This window comes from Cynocephalus volans, chromosome 1 (genome assembly GCF_027409185.1).
Source record: "Cynocephalus volans isolate mCynVol1 chromosome 1, mCynVol1.pri, whole genome shotgun sequence".
NCBI classification, from domain to species: domain Eukaryota; kingdom Metazoa; phylum Chordata; class Mammalia; order Dermoptera; family Cynocephalidae; genus Cynocephalus; species Cynocephalus volans.
The window spans coordinates 27,917,021-27,937,952 of record NC_084460.1 but is presented as its reverse complement, the minus strand read 5'-3'; the positions used below and the strand labels follow the sequence as shown (position 1 = coordinate 27,937,952).

The window sequence follows — 20,932 nt, the reverse complement described above, 5'->3', positions numbered from 1 at the left end:
CTGTTGCATGTGGATATTCAGTTTTCCTGGCACCATTTATTGAAGAGGCTGTCCTTTCTACAATGTATATTGTGAAAATTGGTTGGCCGTAAATGTATGGATTTATTTCTGGGCTCTTTATTCTGCTCTTTCCATGCTGTTTTGGTTACTATAGCTTTGTAGTTTGTTTGCTTATTTACTTATTTATTGTGGTAAATTGTATATAACATAAGGTTTGAGAATTTAACCTTTTCAACCTTATTTTTTTTTTTTTGAGTCTGATTGCTACAGGGATCTGAACTCTTGACCTTGTTCGTGTTATCAACACCATACTCTAACCAAGTAAGCTAACAGGCCAGCCCATTTTAACCATTTTTAAACATAAATTTTGTGGAATTAATTACATTTCTTTTTAAAAAAATTTATTTTTATTTTTACTGTTTTTTAAAAATTTTATTTAATTTATTTTTTATTGTAACATAGTTGATTGTACATATCTGTGGGGTACAGCATTGACTATCAGTACCTGTGTGCAATATGTGATGCTCAAATCAGGATAATTACTATATTCAACATTACACAGTGTAATCTTTTTTTCGTGGCTCTTTACCAATTTCTTGCTAAACCTCTCCCCCCGTCCCACCTCTGATAACCTCAGTTCTGTACTCTCCTTTTAAAGTTCAATGTATTGTTGTGATTGTTGTATCTTTCTTTCTTTTATTTATTTTTTTAGCTCCCATTTATGAGTGAGGACATGTGGTATTTCTTTCTGTGCCTGGCTTTATTTCACTTAACATAATTTTCTCTAAGTTTATCCATGTTGCTGTGAATGGTAGAATTTCATTCTTTTTTATGGCAAAGTAGTATTCCATTGTGTAACTATACCACATTTTCCTTATCTAGTCATTTGACAATGGACATTTAAGTTGGTTCCAACTCTTGGCTGTTGTAAATAGAACTGCAATAAACATGTGGGTGCAGGTATCCCTTCCACATGATGATTTCCATTCCTTTGGGAGTATACCCAGCAGTGGGATTGCTGGTTCATATGGTAGTTCTACCTGTAGTTGTTTGAGGAAACTCCATACCTGTTTTCCATAATGGCTGCACGAGTTTACAGTCCCACCAACCATTTAGAAGGGTTCCCATTTCTCTGCATCCTCACCAGCGTTTATTATTCTCTGTCTTTTTTCATAATAGCCAGTCTAACTGGGATGAGATGATGTCTCAGTGTGGTTTTGATTTGCAATTCCCTGATGCTGAGTGATATTTAACATTTTTTCACGTGTCTGTTGGCTGTTTGCATATCTTCCTTTGAGAAATGCCTATTCACCTCCTTTGCTCATGTTTTAATTGGGTTGCTTGCATTTTTTTTTACTAAGTTGTCTGAGTTCCTTGTATATTCTGGATATCAATCCTTTGTCAGATGCAGAGTTTGCAAATAATTTCTCCCATTCTGTAGGTTGTCTTTTTGCTCTGTTAATTGTTTCTTTTGCTGTGTGGAAGGTTTTTAGTTTGATATAATCCCATTTGTTTATTTTTCCTTTTGTTGTCTGTGCTTTTGGGGTCTTCTTCATAAATTCTTTGCCCAGTCCTACTTCATGAAGTGTTCCCCCATGTTTTCTTTTAGGAGTTTTACAGTTTCAGATCTTATATTTAAATTTTTAATGCATTTTGAGTTGATTTTGGTATATGGCAAGAGATATGGGTCTAGTTTCATTCCTCTACATATGGATGTCCAGTTTTCCTAGAAACATTTATTGAAGAGGCAGTCTTTTCCCCAATGTATGTTCTCGGTGCCTTTGTCAAAGATCAGTTAGCTGTATGTATGTCGGTTAATTTTTGGGTTCTCTATTCTATTCCATTGGTCAAAGTGTCCGTTTTTATGGCAATACCATGCTGTTTTGGTTACTATAGCTTTGTAGTTGTATTAGTCTCTTTGTGTTGCTATAACAGAAATACCTGAGACTGGGTAATTTATAAAGAACGGAGGTTTATTTGGCTTATGATTCTGGGACAGCTGCATCTTGCACGGGCTTCTTCTACTCATGGCAGAAAGCGGCAGGCAGCCGGGGGGTACAAGTAGATCACACGGCAAGAGGAAGCAAGAGAGAGAGTGGAGGTGCCAGGGTCTTTTATACAACCAGCTCTCATGGGAACTAACAGAGCGAGATCTCACTCAGGCTCCCCCTCCCCCAGGGAGAGCATTAATCCATTCATGAGCGATCCATCCACATGACTCAAACAGCTTCCAACACTGTCACATTGGGGATCAGATTTCCACATGAAGTTTGGGGGGACAACACATCCAAACTGTATCAGTAGTATAATTTGAAGTCAGGTAGTGTTTTTCCTCTGGCTTTATTTATTTGTTTATTTTCCTCAGGATTGCTTTGGCTATTTGGGGTCTTTTGTGATTCCATATGAATATTAGGCTTGTTTTTTCTATTTCTGTTAAGAATGTTATTGGTGTTTTGATGGGGATTGCATTGAATCTGTAGATTGCTTTGGGTAGTATGAACTTTTTCACAATGTCATTTCTTCCAGTTAAAGGGCATGGAATGTCTTTCTGTGTCCTCTTTACTTTCTTTCAACAGTGATTTATAGTTCTCATTGTAGCGATCTTTCATCTTCTTGGCTACACTTATTCCTAGGTTTTTTTTTTTTTTTGGTGACTATTGTAAATGGGCTAGCTTTCTTGATTTCTTTTTCTGCTAGCTCATTCATTGTTGGAGTATAAAAATGCTACTGATTTTTGCATGTTGATTTTGTATCCTGCAACTTTACTGAAATTGTTTTATCAACTCTAAGAGTTTTTTGTAAAGTCTTTAGGTTTTTCTATGTATAAGATCATGTCATTTACAAATGCACAATTTGACTTCATCTTTTCCAGTCTGGATGCCCTTTATTTCTTTTTCTTGCCCAATTGCTCTGGCTAGTACTACCAATACTATGTTAAACAGGAGTCGTGAGAGTGGACATCCTTGTCTTGTTCCCATTCAGGATGATATTGGTGGTGAGTTTGTTGTATATGGATTTTACTGTGTTGAGATACTTTCCTTCTATACATAATTTGCTGAGAGTCTTTATCATGAAGGGATGTCAAGTCAAATGCTTCTTCTGCATCTATTGAGGTAATCATATGGTCTTTGTCCTTGATTTTGTTGATGTGGTGTATCACATTTATTGACTTGTGTATGTTGAATCATCCTTGCATCCTTTGGATGAATCCCACTTGATAGTGGTGTATAATTTTTTGATGTGTGGCTGTATTCTATTTTGTAATATTTTATTGAGGATTTTTTGTGTCTATGTTCATCAAGATATTGGCATATAGTTTTCTTTTTTTTCTTTCTTTCTTTTTTTTTTATCTTTGTCTGGTTTTGGTGTCAGGGTGATGCTGGCCTCATAGAATGAGTTTGGGAGAATGGCCTCTGTTTCAATTTGTTGCAATAGTTTGAAAAGAATTGGTATTATTAATTCCTCTTTAAAGATTTCATAGGATTCAGCAGTAAAGCCATCCAGTCCTGGGCTTTTCTTTGTTGGGAGACTGCTCATTTTCTGTCTCAATCTCATTGCTTGTTATTGATCTGTTTAGATTTTCTGTGTCTTCTTTGTTCAGTCATGATAGTTTGTATGTGTCCAGAAACTTATCCATTTCCTCCAGGTTTTCGAATTTGTTGGTCTATAGTTGTTTATAATAGTCTCTAATGATTCTTTGTATTTCTGTGGTATTGGTTGTAATGTCTCCTTTTTCATTTCTGATTTTTGTTATTTGGGTCTTCTCTCTTTTTTTAGTTAGCCTAATTAATGGTTTGTCTATTTTGCTTATCTTCTCAAAAAACCAACTTCTCGTCTCATAGATCTTTTGTATCATTTTTCGGGTTGTGTTTCATTTAGTTCTGCTTTGATCTTAATTATTTATTTCTGTTTACTAATTTTAGGATTGGATTGTTCTTGTTTTTCTAGTTCCTTGAGATGTAGTGTTAGGTTGTTTTTTGAAATTTGTCTGTTCTTTTGATGTAAGTGTTTATTGCATTAAACTTCCCTCTTAGTATTGCTTTTGCAGAACCTCACTGGTTTTGCTATGATGTATCTTTATTTTCACTAGTTTTGTGAAATTTTTTGACTTCCTGTTTAAATTCTTCTCATACTTATAGGTTGTTCAGGAGCATGTTGTTTAATTTCCATGTGTTTGTTTAGTTTACAGAGTTTTTCTTATTGATTTCCAGTTTTAATTCTTTGTGGTCTGAAAATATAATTGAAATGAATTCAATTTTAAAAAATTCGTTGAGGCTTGATTTGTGACCAAACATATGGTCAATCCTGGAGAATGTTCCATGTGCAGATGAGAAGAATGTATGTTCTATGGTTGTTGGATGAAATGTTCTATAGATATCTTCCAAGTACAGGTGGTCTAAAGTATGGTTTAAATCCTGTGTTTCTCTGTTGATTTGTTGCCTAGATGATCCTTACAATGTTGGGAGAGGGGTATTCAAGTCCCCAGCTATTATTGTATTTAGGTCTATCTCTTTCCTTAGGGCTCATAGTGTTTGCTTTATACATGTGGGTGCTCCAATGATGGGTGCATATATATTTATGTCTCTTGCTGGATAGATCTCTTTATCATTATATAATGGCCTTCTTTTTCTTTTTATGGTTTTTGATTTAGAGTCTATTTTATCCAATATCAGAATAGCTACTCCTGCATGTTTTTGGTTTCCTTTTGTGTGGTTTATCTTTTTCCATCCCTTCAGTATTAAGCTGTGTGTGTCTTTACTGGTGAGGTGAGTCACTTGAAGACAGCATATAATTGGGTCTAGCTTTTTAATCCAATCAGTGAGTCTATGTTTTTTGAATGGGAAACTTTACATTTACATTTAGGGTTGTTATTGAAAGTCATTTTATTACTCCTGGCATTTTATTGATTTTTCTTTGGATGTTTTAAATATCTTTGTTCCTTTCTTCCCTTTTTATTGTTTGTCTTCCTTGTTTGTTGGGTTTTTCAGGTGGCAAGATACAGTTTCTTTATCTTTCTCATTTGCAATTTTGTTCTACCAGTGGGCTTTGTTCTTTCTTGTGTATTCATGGTAGTGATTATCATTTTTTGCATTCCAGATGCAGGACTCCCTTGAGGATTTCTCATAGGACTGATCATGTGGTGGTGAACTCCTGCAGTTTTTGTGTGTCTGGGAAATACACTATTTCTCTTTCATTTCTGAAGGATAGCCTTGCTGGCTATAGTATTTTTGGCTGGCATATTTTTTCTTTTTGTACTTTGAATATATCATCCCATTCTTTTCTGGCCTGTTGAGGAGTCTGCTGTTAGACTGATGGGGACTCCCTTATAGGTGACAAGATGCTTTTCTCTTGCTGTTTTTAAGATTCTCTCTTTGTCTTTCAGTTTTGCCAGTTTGACTATAATGTGCCTCAGAGATGACCTTTTTGGATTGAATCTATTTGGGGATCTTTGAGCCCCCTAAACGTGAAGCTCTATGTCTCTCCCTGTATCTGGGAAGTTTTCCAGTATAATTTCTTTGAATATATTTTCAATGCTCTTTCCTTTCTCTTCCCCTTCCAGAACACCCATGATTTGGATGTTTATGTGTTTAATGTTGTCTTCTAGCTCTCTTAGATTTTTTCAAATTCTTTTTTCTTTTTATTTGTCTGGTTGGGTTATTTTGAAAACACTGCATTCAAGATCAGAAATTCTTTTTCTGCTTCTCTTAGACTGCTGCTTATGCTCTCAGTTATGTGTTTTATTTCTTTGAATGAATTCTTCAGTTCCATGAGTTCTGCTACATTCTTTTTAAAGATATTAATCTCTTTATAAATTTCCTCCTTCAAATCCTGGGTAGTTTTTCTCATTTTATTGTGTCACCTTGTATATTATTGAGTTTCCTTAAGATTGTTGCTTGGCATTTCTTTTCAGTCATTTCAAGGGTTTTCTGATCTATGCGGTCTGGTACTTGAGAATTATTGTATTCCTTTAGTGTTGTCATATTTTTCTCATATTTCCAGTATCTCTATGTTGATGTTTGGACATCTGGTAGTGCAGTTGCTTGTTCTATTACTCTGGAGTGGGCTTTGAGGAGAGAGATTTCCTCCTGTAGATGTGTTTTATATTGACAATTGAGTAGAGTGTTTTAGTATTGGTTTTGGATAGATACAGTAGTGTATGTAGTCTCTGTGTGGGTACTTCAGCCATATTCAATGTTGGAGTTGTGTGTGAATGCCTCCCTGGCTTAGGCACTGGGGCACTTAGTGATCCCTTACTGAGGTTTGTGACACTGTGTTGGGTCATCGAGGATGTGGGCAAGCTCTTGGGTTCTTGGGAGTAGTGCCTGGGTTCCCTGTCACTCTGTGGCTGGAGTTGGTGACCCCAGGAGGGCTTGTTGGCACCCCAGCTAGTGTTCCATGACCCTAATGGGTGCACTGGGATATACTGGAGCTCCTCGGTTTGAGTGGGTGACCCTGGGAATGGTTTGTCTTTCCTTTTTTCCTACAAGCAGAGGTTCCTCCTGCGTTCTAGCTTCCCCCATTTGGGGGATGGGTTGGTGGTGGATGGGAATTTTCTTCCTTACTCTGTTTGGGTATCCTGGGTTTCGGCACTCTGTGGGTTCTGCATGTATCTCTCCCTGGGTCAAAGCAGTTACATGGGCTTCACATGTACCTCCTGCTCCCCAGGTGTGCTACTGCAGGGGGCAGAGCATTTCCCTCTGTGGGTTGCACCACTGGGTCATTGGTCTGTACATGCTCACCACTTATCCCAGGCTCCACTGGTGCCCCTCCTTATGTTAAGGCAGTCAAGTGGTTGGCAGGCTGCTGCGGTGGCTTGGCTGCTGCTGTGACTGAGGGCTATCCTGTGGCAGCAGTGGCAGTAAGCCGCCCTTGTGGTGGTGGTGGCTGTGTCAGACCACCTGCATTGTAGTAGTGTCTGTGGCAGCAGTGAGCCTGCTGGCTGTCATCAGGGGCTGCCCTTGGCTTCTGAGGTCCCTGTGCCCCTGCCAGCTGTCAGCAAGGACTGCCTTGGCTCCTGAGGTCCTTGCACATTCCTGTCAGCTGTCAGCAGGGGCTGCCCATGGCTTCTGAGGTCCCTATAACTAAGCTTCTTGAGTCTGTGAGTTGAAGTCTTTCAACGATTTTGGAAAAACTTCTGCTGTTATCTTTTAAAAATATTTCTTCCTTCTTATTCCCCTCTCTTCTTCTGGGACTCCAGTTACATATATGTTAAACTATTTGATATGGTTCCATAAGTCTCTCATGCTTTATTAAGTTTGTTTTGCATTCTTTTTTCTCCCTGTGCTTTGATTTGTGTTTTTCCTATTGATTTTTCCTGTGTTAATTGATTTTTTCTTTTTGCTATGCCCAGTCTGCTGTTAAGTGCATTCAATAAATTCTTAATTTTAGATTTTGTAGTTTTCAGTTTAAAATGCCTAATTTGTCCAGTCAAGATGGCAGAATAGACGGTCCCCACCATCACTCTCTCCCACAAATCAATCAATTTACAACTATGAAAAAGCAGTGACAGCCAAGCTGGGGCTCGCTAGAGCTCAGGGGAAGAGGAGGAGAGACCTATGGAGTGCACGAAGGTGGGAGAAGCCGTGATGAGAGAAAGAAAAAACTGCTCTGTTTCATGCCATGGCTGCTTTAAGGCTGGAGCTGCTGAGTGCATGGAGCAGGAGCCGGCAAAAGCAACAGCTGTGCCCCTCAGATGACGTTGCTTGGAGGCAACAGGGGAGAAGAGGGACTTGGTAGCACCTAGGCCAGCAGTACCACCAACAGGGTTCCCATGGACCCACATAGGACCAAATAGCCACAACAACTTGAAGAAAGAGCCACTCAGAGGATGGTGAGTCATTGCGAGGGACCAGAACATGGCCCGTCCCATGGGAAGTGTTTGGAGCATGGGCAGTGGGGGAGATGGGCCCACTGGTGGAATGCTGAGGCACAGCAAGGACAGCTGAAATGCCCACCAATCAGTGCAGGACCACTCAGAGGAGACTGGTCAGGAATATAGAATTGCAAGGAATGCAGTTTGGTGAAAAGACTCAGGCCCAAACCAGTGTGTCTATACAACCCAGGTGCATCAGATTTTGCCAGATCTGGAAGTACCTATAAAGTCAACTATTAAAACCTGAGCTGCACAGGGCCAGCTGGTGGCTCACTCGGGAGAGTGTGGTGCTGATAACACCAAGGCCGCGGGTTCGGATCCTATATAGGGATGGCTGGTTAGCTCACTGGCTGAGCATGGTGCTGACAACACCAAAGTCAAGGGTTAAGATCCCCTTACTGGTCATCTTTAAAAAAAAAAAAAAAAAAAAACCTGAGCTGCACAAAAAGTCTTCCCTAGGGAATCAGCAGCAAAGCAGCAATTTAGCCCAACCACAGAGCTTAAGTACTGGTTCTCACAGGAAGTCCCCCCATTTTAGAAGTAAGCAAAGGACAACAAATTAGTTCCAGTGCAGAGTTTAAGTGGTGGGAACGGCAAATAATCCAACACAGAACTGGAAGGAAAAAAAAGTACCCACAACCAGAGACAAAGTTTAATAACTAGTAAAGGTCTCATTTCACCAAAGAACACCTATAACACCTAGAAGGACCAGAAGCCAGGAAGTGGGGAGGACCAGGAGCCTCAGCCATGCCCCCCGACACCTGAAACCAGTCCTGAGGATGGGGGCTGAGGGCATCAGCCATGACCACTGAGCCACTGCAGGAGGTGCCCTGGACTCTCCCGAGCTGGGGCAGTGGGGGGCCAAGGGTCTCAACCATGTACCCCCCCCAACCAATCCAGTGACAACCAGCAAGCCTCAACAAGAAGGGCCCTGGGTTCCTGAGCTGCAGTGGTGGTGGGGTGAGGGCTATTGCCACATCCCCTTGACATCTGCATCCAGCCCAGCAACGACTAAGCCACCACTGGAAGCCCACTGATCTCCCCTGTGGGAATGTGGGGGGTGCCACAGGCCTCAATCCCACCCCTCCTCCTTCCTCCTTCTTCCATCCCATTTCCTTCCCCTTTCCCCTCTCCTTCTCCTTCCCAACTGCTCCACAACAACATCATAGAATGTAAAAAAATAATATTAATAAAATAAAAAATAAAAAAAAAATAAAATGCCCAATTTATTCTTAGAGATTCCATGCATGGTAGACTGATACATTGACGATCCCCAATGAATCATGCCACCTAGTATTCATGCCCTTGTATAGTCTTCCACATTAACCCTGGGTCATATGACTTGCTTTTGCCAATGGGACTTCAGCAAAAATAATACGAACAGAAGTTTGATAAATGCTGCAGATTGGGGCTTACACTCTTGGACCCATCCATCATGTAAGAAGCCAAGGTTAACTTCTTTGAGGTAGAGAGGTTATGCAGAGAGAGATGCAGTCACACGAGTGACCCCATATGAGAATGTTAGGAGAACTACTCCATCAGTGCACAGAACTGTGGAAAATACTAAATAGTTGTTATTTTAATTCACTAAATTTTGAAGTGCTTTTGTAATGCAGCAATAAAAAAATGAATACACTGTTTTCTGGGAATTAGTTTAAATTTTCCATCCTTTCATCCATTTTATCAGTCTTTTCTTCTAATTTCTTTAGCATATTTATAGTAGTTATTTTAAAGCTGTTTATTAACTCCAACAATTGTGCCATCTTTGGGTCTTCTATTTGATTATATTAATTCATGTTTATGGGTCATCTTTTCCTGCTTCTGTGCATGTCATGTAATTTCCAAAATTGTATGTATGCCAGAAATTGTATTTAAAAGAGCTGTAGAGACTAGAATAATTATCATTTTTCCTTCAGGGACAGCATACCCTTTCCTCTGTTAGGCAGTTGGGACTGGCTGTTAATATACCTCTGCAAGCCAAGACAGCAAAGTATTCTTATTTGTTGTGATGCAAGGAAAATTTTGGGACTTCAAATTAATCACTTATTGGATGACAGTGCGGTTACAGAGATTGATAATATAACCTAAGATAGTTTTTAAGAAGACAGTAGAATTACTGAGAACAAACTGAGTTAATCTCTGAAAATAAGCATACTTATGAGTATACCATAAACCTTCTACCTTAAAAAATTCTAGAAACACAAGAGCACATATGCACATCTTTTGTTGGCTGCCAGAACAATGATGCCATCATATGTCATGTCGATTTCAGAAAATTACATTGTACACTTGTGAGAGAGTGAGATTTAAAAAGGCAAATGATGTTTTATTATTATTACAAGAATAGTTTTGATTTTCTGAACCACCCGAAAAAGGACCTCCTGACAACTGCTGGGGTACACTAATGGACAAGCGCAGTGATCAGCCAGAGGTGTTTATTGACAGAGCTCAGGGATCCACTGGGGTAAGCCTCAGCGTAGCTTCATCTGCATTTTCATGGCTTCAGGCTTCAAAGCCCTTAAAATGGCCGTGGCTTTTCTTTTGGCTGATACTTGGGCTTCACACAGCACATCTTATTATTTGTGCAGTACACGTAGACCTTTTCCTTCCTGGCGCATCTATGGCGGCATTGGCCATGAAGATTCCAGCATTTTTGGGTGCCACCTGACACAAAGCAGAAAGGAGGGAGACAGCGTCAGCCCTAAGAAGAGGTAGACTTTTGATTTGAAATGTCTGCAACAGAATTAACACAGATGCGCTAGAGTGTCTCCAGTTTCCCTTGCCTTTGACCCTTTCCACCTAAAACTATCTTTCCTTTACCCTAGCAAAGGAAAAGTATTTTTTTGCTGTCTAATCTGCCCACAAATCTAGACTAAGCAACATACCAGAATGCTATCTTTGAAAGTATGCCGCCCTTGAAAGAACTGCTCTGACAGTCATTGGAATAGGATTGCACCAGTAAGCCTGAGCAAGAGGCATGACAAATGAAAACAATGTCCAACCATTCCAACCACAAATTTTTCAGCAACGAAGACAAAACCTGCTGCCTGAACAAACCAAAGAACACGTACTCCTCTTTTCTCCGTAAAAACTCCAATCCTGCTTTGACTGAGAGAGTTGCGGTAGTGTACATCAGCTCAATAAAGCCTTTGACCTCTATTTGAGTCACATAAACTGCTTTCTTTTGACAGGTCTGACAAAGGCCAAAACAGGGAAAGGTGGGGGTGGGGGTGAGGGTAGGTGGGTGGGGGCATGGGAATGGAAGGCTTTGTAGGAGTGATATAGACTCACATCTTCTCTAAACACCCAATCCCAATCCTTGCTCTCCATCGATGTTTCCTCTCAGAGAATCAATGGTGTGTAATGGTTAAGGACATTGTAGTGGATTGAATTATGTCCCCCAGAACTCATTGAAACTTGAATTGTGTCCCCCAAGTTTTATGTATTAGAAACTTAGCCCCCACTGTGACTGTTAAGAGGGTGGGAAATCCTATTATGGTAATTGAAAGGTGGAGCCTTAAAGAGGTGATTGGATTATAGGACCATGCAGTAGTGAATGGATTAAAACTGGTGGTCAGGGGCGTGGTTCCGAGGGCTTTAAAAGAAGAGGAGAGTCTGTCTTTCACTCTCTCTGCTCTCTCTGCTTCCACCATCTTCCAATGTGAGACACCTGGGTCACTGTCACCACCACTAGACAGACTTTGGACTTCCCAGCCTCAGAAACTGTAAGCAATAAATTTCATTTTTCTTTATATCACATAGTCTCAGATATTCTGTCATAGCATCACAAGAGGACTAATACAGACATGGACTGTTGAAACTCCAAAAGCCTGGATTTGAAACCTCGTTCCACCACATGTAAGCTAGGAGATCCTGAGCAAGTTACTCTTCTGCACAGAGCTTCATTTTTCTCTTTTGAAAAGAAGGTATAATAGCACCTATTTCAGAGAGTTTTTGTGGATACTAAATAAAATAACATAAAATTTACTGGCATTAAAAAATTCAGAAATGAGGTGACAGAAAGAATTAGGAATAAAGAAAAAAATCTTTTCAAGAAAATGTCTAACCTGGAAAGAACACAAAAGCAAATCATCTCAACAGATAATATTTAAAGAGAGATAAAAAATGAAAAGAGGAGGCCGGCCCGTGGCTCACTCGGGAGAGTGAGGTGCTGATAACACCAAGGCCACGGGTCCGGATCCTATATAGGGATGGCCGGTTGGCTCACTGGCTGAGCGTGGTGCTGACAACACCAAGACAAGGGTTGAGATCCCCTTACCGGTCATCTTTTAAAAAAAAAAAAAAAAAAAAAATGAAAAGAGGAAAATGTAAAAATTGAAAAAAAAAGGGGGACTTCATCATGCTGAAATGGAGTGACAGGGATCCGTATTTACCCTACTGCTTTAAACAATAAGACAGTTGGACAAAATGCATATGAAACAAGTTTTCAAATATTGGGCCACATGTAGCACAAGACCATGATTCTTCAGAGAAGGGAAACATCAAGGTGAGTCCTTTGATTGCACCATTTTGCTGACTAAAATCAGTTTCTGGGTTGTAGTGCAAGGAAGAGGAATCCAAACAGAGCCTAGTGGTCTTATGGAGTGGAGGAGATAGAGATAGAGGTTCAAAGAGGCCAACTCAACAAGAATTTGTGGGTCAGTTTCAGAGAGGAGGAAGCTGCAGAAAGAGAGCAAGAAAGAGAGAGGTAGCAATGCGGAAATCTGCAGGGGGTACCCCTCCAGTCTTTGAGAACTTATCTGTGCATGTGTGAGAAGAAACTCCCAAAGGCCTGAGAAAGAACTACCAAAAAGAAGTAGGCAAGACAATTCCCAGTGATTGCATAGGCTGGGAATAGCTTGTGTTCTCACCTGCCTGAGTGGACATAATGGTAAGCTTTGCAGCATTCAGTACTTAGAAGGCTATTGCCTTAGCAGTGGAGCTAAATTAGCCCTAGACTAAAGGTTGCCCTGTACCTATCCTAAACCAGCTTAAAAGTAAGTCTTGAAACTATTCATCTGATTCCAAATAACCTAAACTGCATGCCAGAACAGAATCCAATTCTCTTTAAAGGAATACAACAAAATACAGAAACCAAAAGTGTAAAACCTACAGTGCATAGCATCCAAATATTTTTCCAGGCATCCAACCAAAAGTGGGAAAATATGGCCCATAACTAAGAGAAAGGAAATCAACTGACCCAGACATGACAAAGATGATAGAACTACCAGACAAGGATTATAAAACAGCTATTATAACTATGTTCCACATACTCAAAAAGGTAGAGGAAAACACAAGCATGATAAGAAAAAATAAAGACATAAAAAAACATTCACATAGTAATACTTGAGATGAAACATTAAATATTAAATGAAAAACCTACTTAGTGAGATTAACATAAGACTAGACTAACAAAAAAAAAAAAGATAAACTTGAAGACAGCAACAGAAACTATACAAAACAAAACATGGAGAGAAAAAAGACTGGGAAAAAAATAGAATAGAGCATTGGTAACCCATAGGTTAATAACAAGCTGTCTATCATACAAATAATTGGAGTACAAATAGGAGAGGAGAGGGAATTGACAGGAAAAGTATTTGAAGAAATAATGTCTGAAAAATGTCTGAAAACTTTAAACCCACAGAACCAAGCACCTCAGTGAACTCCAAGCTGAATAAAACTTAGAGAGAACCATGCAAAGTCATATTAAAATCAAATTGCTGAAAATCATGTTTAAGAAAAAAATCTTAAAACAACCAGAAGACACATTAAGTACATAGGTAAATATAGAAGACTCTTGACAGTAACTGCATACTAGAAGACAGTGGAGAGAGATCTTTAAAGTACTGAAAGGAAAATAACCCAAAATTATTTACACAGAGAAAAATCCTCTAAAAATGGAGAAATAAAGACTTTCAGATATTCAAAAATTCAGAAAATTTATCACTTAAAGCTTTCACACAAAAAATGTTATATGTTTATTGATTCAGGCAGAAGAAAAATGGTAGTAGATGAAAATCTGGTCATCTACATAAAGGAATAAATAGCCAAAATTGATAAATACATAGGTAAATGTGAATAACTTTTGTTCTGACTTAAAACTTTCTTTTAAAGATCATTATTTAAAGTAAAGTAACAGCCACACATTGCAGCGTTCATAGCATGCATAGACGTGAAATGTTGACAACAGCACAGAGGCTGGGAGAGGGGAAATGAAAGAGTGCTGTTTTACACTTCTTATACAACATGTGAATTGGCTATTATTATTTGAAGGCAGACCGTGATAAGGTAAAGATGTATATTGTAAACCTTAGAGCTAATTCCAGATCTGGCATAGAACTTGTACAAGATGAGCCTAGAATGTCTTGTCACACTAGATAGCTAGTGTAAATCCATGAAACTCCTTTTGTTAATTAACAAAAGGACAAGGTGCTGAGAAACCCTCTTTTATCAAATTGCAACTTTCAGAAACTTTGTATTTGAAATCATATCAGCAAGAATAAAACATTACATTCTTCCCAGGGGAACCGAGTTTTTCAATACAGAAAAGCAGCCTTGATTTCAGGGTCAAGTGCAGAGCATCAGACAAGAAGTTTTGGGATACAAATTCCACTTCTCTCTTAATTTTGTACGTTCCATGGAAATGGGACGCTGAATACATTTCTCAGCCAAGGCTTGATGTTAACCCCTTTACTCACTGCCCTATGGCCCTGCCTTGCCTTGAAGTCTATCAAACACTGCTTCATTTACATTATACCTAAACCCTTTCCTTCTCCTTAATCCTGTAATAATCCTATTTGTTTCTTTGGTGGGAGTCTTCCACCCCACTCCCGCCCCAGGTCCTTTGGTGTACAGTTTCTTTGCTACAGCAAATTAAAATATCTAACTTTGTCAGACTGCAGGTAGTCTTTATAAGATGAACTTGATCGCAAGGCAACTATTAAAGACTACCAGGGTTATGTAAAATAAGGCTCAGGAGTCACATTAAAGAGTCTCTTCTTAGCCAAGAATGGGATAATTTGAGTTTCAGTAAGAATAAAGATTATAATGAATAAAAATTCATCAAATATATTTAAATCTATGAGTGTACAATGATAAAACTATTTTGTCACATTTGGGAGATGATAGGAAAATAACTCATTATTTTGCAGATTCATAAATAAAGAAAAATCACCAAGCATTTATTCTGTCTTTCCTATATGAACTGTACCGCTGAGTAACCAAATAGCAGACAATGAGTAGTGTCTTTTTTATTTTTAATTTTTATTTTATTTTATTTTATTTTTATAAAAGATGACCGGTAAGGGGATCTCAACCCTTGGCTTGGTGTTGTCAGCACCACGCCCAGCCAGTGAGCAAACCGGCCATCCCTATACAGGATCTGAACCCGTGGCCTTGGTGTTATCAGCACCGCACTCTCCCGAGTGAGCCACGGGCCGGCCCAGCAGTGTCTTTTTTAGATGAGTGTTCCAGCTAACTAGCGAAAATCCATAATAGAACATTACCATTTCAGAAGGTCCAAAGAATGAATAGACCTGGGCTTTGAGCATCAGTGATTGCTATTGTCACCAAAAGAGAGACAACCAGAGATCATGTGCTTCCTGATGGAAGAATATATCACCACCAAAAGTCTCGCCAAAAAGGGTGAAACTTGAGCCTGATCAAACCTCTGGATCCAGGTGCCAATTTGCAGGAAATACATAAGTTGGAGGAATATGCTGAATTTCATCTTGAGTATGCAACCAGCAAAATCCATGCTGTGGGAAGTTACAGGTCAAATGACATGTTTTTCAAGAGATGTTGTAAAGACAAGAAAGGGATAATGATGAAACCAGTAAATTAAAAAATTAAAAGAATTTTAAGAGATATTAGATTTAAAAAATAGGCTGTCTAGGGATACACCTTTAGCAATGAGAGTATAAAGAAATGCAGAAAATCAGTTGCTATAAACGTCAGGATAGTGTTTACTTTTGGGGAGAGAGACAGTTGTGATGTGGAAGTGTGTAGGCTTGGCATGACTGTCAATGCTCTGTTTATTGATTTAGATGATGGTTACTAGGATGTGTACTTTATAACATTCATTAAGCTGTACATTTTTTAAAATGTGGTTTGCAGTATCTATGATTCTGTGTTTTATTTTACGAAAAAGATAAGAAAAAAACACCATTTAACAACGAAATCCCAATTTTTAATCCAGGAGTGTCATGATGAATTATTAGTAAGAGTAAGAGGAAAGATACTCATACACTTTGTTTCAGCCTCTTTGGAGGTTACTTAACAGTAAATTACACATTAAAAAATTGTGCATGATCTTTACCTAGCAATTTTCTTTCCAGATGTCTATCCTAGGGAAAATACTCACATGTGTAGACTGAGAGGCCCATACACTGAAGATAAAACTATAAATGAATTAAAGATAGATACCTGCCCTTAGAGAACTTCCAGTCTAGTGGGGAGAGAAAGAGCCATTAAAGAAATAGCTACCCATGGGGCTGGCTGGTTAGCTCAGTTGGTTAGAACGTGTTGTTATAACACTAAGGTCAAGGTTTTGGATCCTCTTGTTGACCAGCCACCAAAAAAAAAAAAGAGAGAGAGAGAGAGAGAGAGAGAGAGAGAGAAAGAAAGAAAGAAAGAAAGAAAGAAAGAAGGAAAGAAAGAAAGAGCTACCCAGATATTTGTGTGATGAAAGTTTGGTGGTATGTCTCACCTAAGTCTAATCCCTGCTGGCTTCTTGGGCTTTACATATATGTCCTGAGTTCTCACAGTTAACCTAATGGTTAGTGTGACAATATTTTGAATATATTAAAGCAATGCATATTTCATCTCCCTTTAATCATGAGGCCCTCTGTCAAAAAGCAGGATGGGGCAGAATTTCTGAGCTCTGAGGGAATGGTGAACAACAGAATGACAAAGTCATTGCCCAGCTTCAATGAGATAAAGGTTGTTTTAGTTCATAGCAAGGCAATAATTTTAAGAACAAAATTTGTCAGGAAAGTTCAGGGACTTCCAAATTTCAAAGAGCTCCATTGTGTATCATCAGGTGAACCTGGTGGATTCAGACAGCACCATCGCACCGTAAGCTGTGGGTTTGGCTAGAGTAGCTTCCACTCGAACTCTGTTACCACCACCACATCCAACAGGAAGTAGAAGGGAAAAACTCTTCTGATAATTTCGAGGGAACTGGGAAGTTGAAATCCACCTTCTGCAGCAGGTCTGAGAGCCCCACTAGAATCCACACCTTCCGCCTGCCAGTCTGATGGCGGAGCCATCAATAACCTAGGGACAAAGGCCTTCCCCTGCTGCCCCACTAGCGGCCTGCTGGTTGGCCCGAACATACGGAAAGCAGAGGTAAGTAATGAGAGAAAGGCAGAGTCAAAAGGGGTTTTGTTATGAACACCCAGATTGGTCTGAAGAAACTGCCAGAGCACAGGGGACACTTACTCCTACTCTCCAGAGCACAGTTCAGGGAAATTGCTAGCTCTTGAGAGAAATTCTTATCTTCAGCATGGACAGAGCACATCGTGGTGCCGCCTGGAGAGGGATTAGAAATGGCTGAGGGAAGTGGCTGAACATCTCCCTCTGCTCTCCTGTAGCATGAAATAGATCCAGAGGGTCCCCAAGTTCTTTTGTCTCTGGTAGAGACAGGAAAACCAGTGACAAGTTGAGAGCCTGAGGGACCTGCCAAGAGTAGACCCCAATGTAGAAGGCAGCTTTAATCTAGGAAGCAGACAGAAGATTTGGCTGAGATGAAGGGCAGAGTCAGTGGGGCCCCCAACAGGGCCAAGAGATTTCATCAGCGGCAGGATTCAGTAGCAAGTGCTAGCAGGACACTCATTGACTGCACCCAATGAGGGGCATGATCTCAGAGGTCAGTGAGGGGCCAGCACAGGGCCCTACCTCACCCCCTCATGCTCCTGCCCCAGGGCCTTTGCACTTGCTGTTCCCTCCAGCTTGAATGTTCTTTCCCACATATCCACATGGCTCACCCCTTATGCTCCTTCAGGTAACAGTAAGCCATTCTACAGTCAACCCCTTAAAAATGGCAAACCCACCTCCTCCTGGTATTGCTATCCCCTTTCCTGCCTATTTTGCTCATGGCACTACTCATCATCTGACATACCATATAATTCAATTATTTTTAAAAAAATCTGTGGGTCCTCCAGTAGACTATAAGCATTAAGAGGACAAAGATTTTGCTCATCTTGTTTTGTTTTGTTTTGTTCACTGCTCTACCTCCAGCACCTATCACAGTGCCTGGGACATGAAATCCATTCAACCATATTTACTGAGTGAACCAATCAATTAATTGACGACGTATTAAGTTAATATCTCCTAAGCACAGATGTTATCCCAGGAGGGAGAAGGGGGATAGAAGAAAGGAGACATGCTGAAAGACTGAATATTTATTCAAAAGAGACTGAATAAACTTGGAAACCATTTTAAACAAGAAAAAGACAAATATGTAGCAGCTGAGTTTAGGCACAGCCCCTAGGCGGTCTTCTCTGCTCCTCCCTCCCCACCAACTGTCCCACCACCAGGGTGGAAATTCCTGGGAAAGTTTAGGTGAGTTATAGACGAATAAGAAGCTACATTATTGTTTTTCTTTTCTGCACACCACAATTTCAGTGTGTTCAACGTTGTTCTCTCAACTGAATATAACTACACACTTGACATTGTTATAACAGTTTGAGAAAAGAGGAAATTGACACTATGAGCAGATAAGCTGCTTGTTGGGGGTCAAAGAGTTAGAAAACGGTGGGACAGGCTCTAACTCAGATTCTGGGCTTTCCTGTCTACCCCAGGTGAGTGGTGTTTCAGGGCCACAGGCAGACACAAGGACCGAGGTCAGCTTGATTAGGAAATTCACACGTTCTGACTCAGCCAACAGCCTTGGGGTGGGCAGAAGCTTCTGCCAGATGAGCAGGAGGCAGCTCACACTGGCGTGGGTGGAATGGGCGGGTCTGAAAAGGGCCTTTCTCTGCTTAAGCCTTCCCATGGCTCCCTCACCTGGCATTCAAGGCCCATCAAGACCTGGCCCTTGAATCCTTCCTCAACTTTACCCCTTGCTGCTCTCCCTCCCCATTCTTCCATTTGGTGCCAGTTCCCCAAAAGTACCACGCTCTTTCCCACATCCGGACCTTTGCATAAGCTCAACTCTGCCTGGGACACCATTCTTACGTCTACCTCTTCTTTCCTTTCCAATTTCCACTCACTTCGCAGGACTTGGGGTATCCCTCCAGGAGGACTCTGATGACCCTCAGGCTGGGCTGGGCTGGTCTCTCCCATGTGTACCCCACCCTGGCTTCCCTCTATCACAGTCATGTCACCCTGGGTTGTAAATGCTATTTAATTTACTCTCCGAGGACAATGCCCTTTATCTCTGTGGTCCTAGCTCCCAACACAGAGCCTGGCAAGAGATAGCAACAATAAACATGAGCTTTTTTCTTCCATTAAGGTGGCTGCGACCTTTACAAACCCCAGATTCTGGCGACTATTTTGCAAAAGGGCCACTATTGACTTCTCTCTCCTGCTTCTCTTGCCCACCCCTGACACTCTCTCACAGGCTGTGTCACCTGCACATGCTCCCTGGAGCCGAGCAGGGAGAGAAGGGTTGGAGTGTCTGAGTGACGGGCTCTGGATGTTGTAGTTGCTACCTAACATCTGACACCTTCTGCTGGCGAGGGCACCTCCCCTACGTGGCCCCGAATGGCATCCTCCCCGCCCTTGGGATTCTCTGACCAGGCCTCAGTCTCCAAACCCTGCCCGCACCCTGAGGAGGTCCAAGTTACCTGGAGTTAGCTGAGACAACAGCAGGAGAGTAGCCAAAATCAGCAAAAGGAGCTTCATGGCTGGAGACGGCCCAAGGTGAAGTGCAAGTCCTACGCCGGCAAAGCTAATGGGGGTGGGCGGGGGGTGCCTGGTCTCTCCGGCTCGCACTCCCTCTGATCAGGCGGAGCACACGTCACCCACACGTACCCTCAGATGGCCACGGGTACAGCCCCCACGCCCCCGAGTCCACGGTGTGGAGCCACACACCCCTGAGCTCGTTTAGGTCAGCAGGGAGGTCAGCCAGCAAAGTCCGAGATCCCAGACAGAGAACACTTCCTTCCACCCGGCTCTGAACCGCCTCAACTAACGGACCACAAGGGGGCGCCACGAACACGACTCCAGGAGGTTGGGCAGCCTTCGCAGAGAGCCCTGAAGGCAGAAGAATGTCTGCACAAAGGCTCATGTTGGTGTCGAAACGGGAAGTGATGTATCTGGAGCAAAAGCTGGGAGGAGAATGGCAGCAAGAGATGAAGCTCCAGCTGCCCCCCCCCCCCCAAAAAAAGATAATGGAAAGATTGTGTTATTTTTTAATTCTACTTTTCCATGAACTTTTTGAAGTACCCTCGTATTAGTTAAGGCTCCGTCAAGGAAGCAGGACCATTACCAGTATTATGGAGTAAGGAATTGGTTGTAAGAATTAGACTCTATTCAATTGCGGGAGAAGCTAGGAAAGCAAAGATTTGAAAGGGATCAGAGAATAGTCACTAACCAGCCCTGACCTGGGTGACTGAACCGAGGAAGCTAATCACGTCTAGGGCTGCAGCGGGACAGCTGAGGGAGCTGGTGCAGAAGCCTGGGGAAGATCGTTGGATTTTCTAGGCTATTGCCGGTTTGTTGCGTTCATAGAGAAATGTTTAGTGGTGAACCTGAGCACTGAGATCAGTTTGGTCAGCAGCGCTGGCAGTTGAGAAGTAGGGCTGTCCTGGAATAGGGAATACTGAGGACAAACCCCAATCTGCAGGCACCCCACGTCTGTCCCTCACCACGTCTCACCAATAACAACCTTCGGAGCACAATGGCTGCTGCTTCATTTTCTACCTCCAAATTTCATGAAATTAAAAAAAAAAAAGTCATGGCAAACCTTAATGCAATGCCACACAGGGAAAGGAGTTGCAAAATATAATTTCATCCTTGTTACAAGACATCACAAAACACAATTTTCTAATCCGGCGCTAAGGCGTATGGCAGGTAGGATACATTCTCTCTTACGGAGAATGTATCTGTTGGATT

General features: G+C 41.1%; 1 protein-coding gene across 1 annotated transcript; it reads right to left on the bottom strand.

Annotated features, from left to right (window-relative positions):
- Positions 1-10,391: 10,391 nt before the first annotated feature.
- On the bottom strand, positions 10,392-19,720 carry DEFB123 (defensin beta 123). The gene is made up of 2 exons (XM_063087449.1): positions 19,663-19,720; positions 10,392-10,537 (listed from the first exon to the last, which is right to left on the bottom strand). Exons 1-2 carry the CDS (start codon positions 19,718-19,720, stop codon positions 10,392-10,394), a joined length of 204 nt encoding a protein of 67 aa, XP_062943519.1.
- Between the last annotated feature and the right edge of the window lie 1,212 nt (positions 19,721-20,932).

What these genes read in the sequence shown, in the direction of transcription:
- DEFB123 (XM_063087449.1), bottom strand. Translation starts at nt 19,720, where the DNA reads ATGAAGCTCCTTTTGCTGATTTTGGCTACTCTCCTGCTGTTGTCTCAG. An exon ending in GTTGTCTCAGCTAACTCCAG is followed by an intron (nt 10,538 to 19,662) that starts GTAACTTGGACC and finishes GCTTTGTGTCAG; the next exon opens with GTGGCACCCAAAAATGCTGG.